Source organism: Semicossyphus pulcher, unplaced genomic scaffold (genome assembly GCF_022749685.1).
Source record: "Semicossyphus pulcher isolate SPU_LCO1_2020_fin unplaced genomic scaffold, fSemPul1.0.p SCAF_15, whole genome shotgun sequence".
Classification (NCBI taxonomy): Eukaryota; Metazoa; Chordata; class Actinopteri; order Labriformes; family Labridae; genus Semicossyphus; species Semicossyphus pulcher.
The window spans coordinates 28862501-28869812 of NW_027211659.1; the positions used below are offsets into that span (position 1 = coordinate 28862501).

At 51.0% G+C, this 7312-nt stretch overlaps 1 protein-coding gene across 1 annotated transcript; it reads right to left on the reverse strand.

Annotated features, from left to right (window-relative positions):
* Window positions 1-5378: 5378 nt before the first annotated feature.
* On the reverse strand, window positions 5379-6221 carry LOC138592052 (guanine nucleotide-binding protein G(t) subunit alpha-like). The gene is made up of 5 exons (XM_069662660.1): window positions 6088-6221; window positions 5839-5985; window positions 5711-5757; window positions 5532-5651; window positions 5379-5395 (listed from the first exon to the last, which is right to left on the reverse strand). Exons 1-5 carry the CDS (start codon window positions 6219-6221, stop codon window positions 5379-5381), a joined length of 465 nt encoding a protein of 154 aa, XP_069518761.1.
* Between the last annotated feature and the right edge of the window lie 1091 nt (window positions 6222-7312).

Genomic DNA, 7312 nt, shown 5'->3' on the forward strand with positions numbered 1-7312 from the left:
CGATCTCTGGGAAGGGGTCGTCACCGTGAGGAGTCACCAGACCCCGACTGTGATCCTCCAGCAGGAGACGCTCGTGTCCGGTGAGGCGGTGCCTCCAGTGCTCCAGGAGCCGGCCAATGGTCCTCACCGATCTGACCCCCAGAGCAGCCGCCAGAGTAGCCGCATCCTCCAGACCAGGCCCAGCAAGATTTATCACAGATCCCAGGGTGAGCAGGTCAGCTCTGATGAACACCTGAAACACTGCTGAACCCGCCCAGCAGGGGGCATCCAGGCGTCCGCCGTGCACCACCGGCTCCTTCAGCAACCAGTGAAGAGAGGCACTTTGGACCGGTCGCTCCTTCACCAGCATTTTCCACACAGTGAAAACTCCTCGATAAAACAGTGGCAGACCCCGAAAGTTCACGCTTTTAAAATCCATTAAAAAGAGAGGCATGTCCAGTTTAAAACCCCCGCACTGCTGCAGGACCAGGTGAGCCAGCGGCCTCCACACCAAGTCTCTGTGTCCGAACAATAGTCTCTGGACAAACTGCAACCGGAAAGCAGCTGCTCTGCTGGCCAGATGAATAAGTCCTTGTCCTCCTTCCTCTTTAGGGAGAAAGAGGACGGCCTGAGGAAGCCAGTGCAGCTTGTCCCAGAAAAAGTTCACGAGAACAGCTTGGACACGACAGAGTAAGTTAGAGGGGGGGTCAACGCAGGCCAGCCTGTGCCACAGAGAGGAGGAAACCAGGTTGTTAATGACCAGCGTCCTCCCTCTGTAGGACAAGCCCGGCAGGAGCCACCTCCACTTTTTCAGTCTCCCCTCCACCTTCTCTACAACGTTCTCCCAGTTTTTCATTAAAAACGACTCGTCACCTAAAAACACCCCCAGGTACTTCAACCCTCCCGTTTTCCAGGTGAGCCCCCCCGGTAGAGTTAAGTGGTCTGACAGTTTATTACCCACCATCAGGGCTTCACTTTTACCCCAGTTGACTTTTGCAGATGACATCTTGTGAAAAAAGTCCACATTCTGTTTTAAAATATCAATATCTGTCTGTTTGTTGGTTAAAACCATGATGTCATCTGCATAAGCCGTGACTTTAAAAGTGGAGGGACAGCCTGGGAAGGACACACCTGAGAGCTCTCTCCTGAGCTTGTGAAGCAGAGGCTCAATGGAGAGAGAATACAGCATGCCCGACAGCGAGCAGCCCTGCCTGACCCCCCTCTGGACATTAAAAGGTGCAGCCAGACCGCCATTGATTTTCAGTATACTCGCAATGTCACGGTACAGGACCTGTATCCTGGCTATGAACCCTGGGCTGAACCCAAACGCACTGAGCGTGTGCCACAGGTACTGGTGTTCAACCCGGTCGAAAGCCTTTTCCTGGTCTATAGAAATCAGACCAGTATCCTCAGCCAACGAGCCAGAGACCTCCACAACATGCCGAATCAGTGTGACGTTGTCACTGATGAGCCTGCCGGGCACACAGTAGGTCTGGTCGATGTGGACCACCTCACTCATCACGTGTCTCAGCCTGGACGCCAAAGCCTTGGACAGTATCTTATAGTCCCCACAGAGCAGGGACACAGGCCTCCAGTTCTTCAGCTCCTGTAAGTCTCCCTTTTTAGGCAGCAGGGTTATGATCGCCCTCCTGCAGCTCAGCGGGAGCAGCCCAGTCCTTAAACTGGCCTGAATGACCTCTAACAGGTCTTCACCAATCACGGCCCAGAAGGATTTATAAAAGTCAACCGGGAGACCATCTATCCCCGGCGCTTTCCCATTCTGCAGGCTCATGGCAGCAGCGTACAGCTCATTCAGGGACAGTTCAGAGTCCAGCAGTGTGTTGGACTCCTCCGTCACCTGAGGTAGACCATCATAAAAACGACCAGCCAGCTCTGCGTCCTCCACAAACTCCTTCTGAAACAGCTCCTTGTAGAAGGAGGTGGCGTAGCTCCTGATCGCAGAGCTGTCTGTCACTGTGGATCCACTCTCAGAGCGCAGAGAGTGGATGATCTTCCTCTGACCGTTTCTTTTCTCCAGGCTGAAGAAGAACTGGGAGGGGGCGTCCATCTGAGAGGAGCTCATGAACCTGGACCGAACCAGAGCCCCCTGTGCTGTGATGCCCAGCAGGTTGGCTAGAGCAGCCTTTTTAGCTTTCAGGGCCTCAACGTGCCCCTGATCTCCTGTAGAATCTACCAGACTCTGGAGCTCTACCACCTCAGTCTCCAGGTTGCTCAGACAGCGGGCCATGTGCTTGGTGACGTTGCGAGTATACTGTTGACGAAACTGTCTGACCTGGACTTTTCCAAAGTCCCACCAGCGCTGCACTGAGGGAAAAGCAGCCTTGCTGTTTCTGTGCGTCTTCCATAAATAAGTAAAAGCCTCTCTAAAACAATGATCCTTTAAAAGCCCAGTGTTAAAATGCCAGTATGCACTGGTCACCTTCACATTCTGGATAAAAAAGGAGCAGTGAACGAGACAGTGATCAGTAAAACCCACAGGAGAGATAAGACAGGACTTAAAGACGCTAAAATGATGTTTAAAACAGTAAAAGCGATCGAGTCTGGCCAGAGACAGCAGATTATCTCTGCAGTGGCTCCAGCTGTACTGCCTGCTGTCTCTGTTCACACCTCTCCACACATCTTTTAACTCATACGCCTCCACCAGACGCCTGAGCCTGGCCGCTGAGGCTGGGTGAGGCTCCAGGTGATTCCTATCTAAAACTGCATTTTCAGTGCAATTAAAATCCCCCCCCAGGAATAAAAACTCGTCAGCACAACTGTTAAGAACATCACCTAAAACATGTAAAAAACCCATCCTCTCAGAAGCTAAAACCGGAGCATAAACATTCACTAAAACCAGCTTCACATTTTCATATTGCACTTTAACCTTTAGGATATGGCCACACATGATCTCCTCCACGTCCACAGCAGAGGGGGTGAACCTCTGCGAGAACAGCACAGCGACCCCCCCGCTGTTAGACAACTTATGGCTGAGGATCACCTGCCCAGGCCACTCCTTCTTCCAGTCAGCCTCATTGTCACTGTCACTGTGAGTCTCCTGCACAAAGACTATGTCTAAGTGTTTAAAACCCATCAGTTTAAAAAGAGAGGCTCTCTTCACGTCACTTCTTGCTCCATTTATGTTTAAAGACCCAATTTTGATGTCAGCCATGGAGAGGAAGAGACTTAATGAACACACACACAGAGCCAGCACGATGAGACAGATTCTGGGTTTAGTCATCATCTTCAGTCAGCTGGGCTTTGACTTTGGTCACCATTTTCTTGAGTCTGTACACCTCCTGCTCACTGAAAGCATCTTCTTCCTTTCTCAGACGCACAACAGATTTAACAAACCCTCTGAGATCAGGGAAAAACTGATCTATTTTCACCCTCTGACCTTTAGTTTCCAGGAGAAACTTTTTAATCTTCTCCAGAGAGTAGCACACAATGGACTCCTCCTGTGAAGGAGTCCACTCACACTCCTCATCAGAAAGATCCTCCTGCACCTTTTTAGCCTTAGAGCTGCTCTGCTCCTTATCAAGGTTCTTTCTCTTATTACTTCTGTTCAACAGTTCATCCTCACACATGCGTTCATCTATCTGAACATCACTCACAGCGCTGCAGCTCTCGACATTTTCTTTACACTTTTCCTTTTCTGTCTGTTTGGTTTTACCTGCTTCCTCACTGCTCTGCACGATTTCTACATTTTTCACTGTCTTACCTTGATCCACATGAGTCACCTTCACCTACCTTGAGTCACATTCAGCTCTCCGTCCTCCATGTCCTCCGCTCCGTCCCGCACCTCCTCTGTAGTCCTAGACGAGCCGAGAAATCCCGACCCGACCGCGGTCCGAGCCGCACCGGACTCGTCCGGCTCAGCCGAAACGCCGCCCCCCGGCGGACCGGCGCCGTCCGGCGCACCCGCGCCGCCGGAGGTCGACGCCGAACCGCCGGCGGACGGCGCACCCGCGCCGACGGAGGACGCCGCCGAACCGCCGCCCATTTGCCGCGCACCAGCTCCAGGACAAGCTCGAACCAGGTGTCCCTCCGCCCCGCAGCCGAAACACTTCATTGTTTCAGAAGTGGCGAACACGTTGTAGGCGAATCCATCCGCTCTGAAACTGAACGTTAGGTTCAGGTCTTTGCTGCTATCTTTCAATAACATAAAAACCTGTCTACGGTGACAGACGACGTGCTTCAGCTGGGATGATTTGCAGCCCAGTAGAACCATCTTAATGGGAGACACGAGCTGCCCGTAGCGTGATAGCTCTTTAGCTAAGTCATCATTTCTGATGAACGGGGGGGCGTTAGAAATCATGACTTTTTTCGCCGGGTTTGATAACGGGAGGACGGGGGTGAATGTGCCGCGGATCACGACTCCTTCCTCCACTACCTGCTCTGCTTTAATCACCTGGTCTAAAAAAATGACTATGGCGCCGTTCATCCGGGAGGCCGACTTGACACTGTCGAAACCAACAGCCTCCCCGACAGCATAGCTGGCCTCCTCCACCGAGAAGCCCCCACCCGACAGCAGCTTCACACCGTGTCGGCGTGTGAGCTTCTCCAGCTCGGCATGGCTGCCGACAACCGGCATACTGCCTAGCTGCCGACACGCCTACCTGCAAACTCACCTGTCTTACCTGATCTCACCTGTTCTTCCACTAAAAAACACAAAAGAAACTAAACTATTAAACTGAGACTAACAATAACAATTAAACAAGAGAGAAAGATAGAAAATAATCAAAAACACACTCCAAACGCTCTCCGACCAACACGCTCACTCCCACCATGCGCTCAGACAGAGAGAGAGAGAGAGAGAGAGAGAGAGAGAGAGAGGGAGGGAGAGAGAGAGAGAGGGAGGGAGAGAGAGAGAGAGGGAGGGAGGGAGAGGGAGAGAGGGAGGGAGAGAGAGAGAGACAGAGAGAGAGAGGGAGGGAAAGAGGGAGGGAGAGAGAGAGAGAGGGAGGGAGAGAGGGAGGGAGGGAGAGAGGGAGAGGGAGAGAGGGAGGGAGAGAGAGAGAGACAGAGAGAGAGAGGGAGGGAAAGAGGGAGGGAGAGAGGGAGGGAGAGAGAGAGAGAGGGAGGGAGAGAGGGAGGGAGAGAGAGAGAGAGAGAGAGAGAGAGGGAGGGAAAGAGGGAGGGAGAGAGGGAGGGAGAGAGAGAGAGAGAGAGGGAGGGAGAGGAGTTCTTAATCAACTTAAGTAACTCATAGCACAGCTCTGGACATGTTTGTTTGGGCACAAATGCAGAGAGAAACTGTTCCAGATGTTACCTGGAGCTCACGGCGGCCTTCAGCGATCAGTGTGTGTCTTCAGTGTCTTCATTTCTTCAGCAGGAACAAGGAGAGCAGTCGTAAGTGTTGCCGCCTTCATGAGAAGAAATCAAAATAAGGAGCACGTTCAGTTGGTTAGAGAACCTGTCATGGCCAGGACACAAGAACAGGCCTTCTTCGGAGACAGTGTTTTGTTTGTCCGCTCAGGGTTACTATGGAAACAGAGATCATTCTACGACAACAGAAACGCTATGATTGTTCTGTGTTGTGATGACCTCACCATCGTACTCAGGGAAACACGTGTTGAGATGAGCTTTCTTGATCTTCTCAATGAACACATCTTTCTTGTTGAGGAAGAGAACGATGGAGGCGGGTGGCGACGTAGCGGCGGTTGCAGATACTGTTGAACAACAGCAGACTCTCGGGCATTCGATTCTGAAAAGACGAGAGTGTTTTTACTACAACTGTAGCCTGGCAGGATCAGTCGCTCCAAGTCATTCAGACAGCTGAGGGAAAATCAAACGTAACCTAATAATTAACCCTGATGAGAGATGTGACTGTAACAATTTGAAATGTCTTTGTCTTACTATCCTGCAGAGTCGTTGAGTTGGTTCTCCGAGGCCCTGTCGAAGCACGCCTGGATGCCAGAGTCCTTCCACAGGCGCAGAATGATGTCTGACATCTCTTTAGGCATGCTGCCCTCCTCCGTGGTGTCTGCAAGGTGCATCCGTTTCCTGCAAAGCAAGAGGACAGAGACACGTACAAGCTATGTTTAGTTGTCTTCTAGAAACAGGAAATCAGTCAAACCAAAGTCTACCTCAGCTGTCGTTACCTGCTGATCAGAGTGTCCGCAGCTGATGTCGAGTGTGTTCATGGCCTTCACGACGGCCATGTTGGACTGCGGGGTGTTGCTGTAGATGATGGTAACGCACTCCAAGCTTTCTTCAAGTGAGTAACCATCTGTGTGCATAATTGTGATGAGAAAATACAGCATCAGTGTGTGTAGTGCAGTCGGTGAGAGAAGAACTTAAGTCAAATATCTTCCTTCACCTGTTTGACGAATCGTCTGATTCTCCCGCGCAGAGAAAAGAAGAGACACTCACTGGATGTAGTTATTTGCATCATATCATAAAGCTGTGCTTTTATTCCAAACGTGTTCCCTAAACTCTGCACACATTGGTAGAAACATGCCTGCAGCTCAGCCCGAGTCTTCATGCTTTGATTCATATCTTGTGTTGAACTGTTGTGCGGCAGACGGCTGGCCACCACTGAGTCTCGTTCTGCTCCAGGCTTCTGCTCATGATGGATTCATGTTTGGTCTCTGTAAGAAATGTGACACAGAGTGTCACGAGCTAACTTTTGTTGTGATTTGGGACGTTATCAATTCAAATTGATTGATGGAATCGATTGATTTATGTGAGCAGAGAAGGATATTAACTGCTGGTGACCTCGTCAGACAGGATCCAACAGTTTGTTGTATTCAGGGTCTTGTTCAAAGCTGATCTCAGGAGGAACTTCTCCTGACCCGTAACTACGACATCCTGAGGAGACAGTGAAGCTGAGTGTAAAATAACCTGACAGATATTTAGAGCAGTATATCCTGTATTATGTTATAACACCTGTTCTGTGTCTGTTAGGAGAGAGTCGTGTCATGAAGGAGAAGGTGACCCACCTCTCTATGTGAACCTGAACATGTTCAGCGGTGAGATCATGAACACCTGGAGTGACTCCCTTCAGGCCTTCTTTCCTGGGCTGCAGGTGAGATGAAGCACTTTAAGCTCTGACCTCTGCTCCCTCCAGGAGGAGATGGAGAAGTTAAGAGCCTCCTGTCTCTCTAACGTAGATTACCAGAGAAGAAAGAACAAGGAGCTGACGTCCGCTCTGAAGGAGGCTGAGAGGGAGCTGGAGAGACAAAGCAAGTGGAAGGAGGAGAAGCCAAGACTCCTCCAGACCAGAGAAGGCCTCAAGAAGACCCTGCGGGAGAAGGAGCAGAGGAAGAAGAAGGAGAGCTCCCTGAGGTCCCTGCTGACACACCTGCAGAGCTGACACACCTGCAGAGAC

Excerpts from the sequence above, each read along its gene's own strand:
- LOC138592052 (XM_069662660.1), bottom strand. The coding sequence starts at position 6,221 with ATGCACACAGATGGTTACTCACTTGAAGAAAGCTTGGAGTGCGTTACC. Across the intron at positions 5,986-6,087 it reads AGCTGCGGACACTCTGATCA|GAAACGGATGCACCTTGCAG; the intron begins GCAGGTAACGAC and ends CTTGCTTTGCAG. Across the intron at positions 5,652-5,710 it reads CCTGCCAGGCTACAGTTGTA|TATCTGCAACCGCCGCTACG; the intron begins GTAAAAACACTC and ends GTTGTTCAACAG.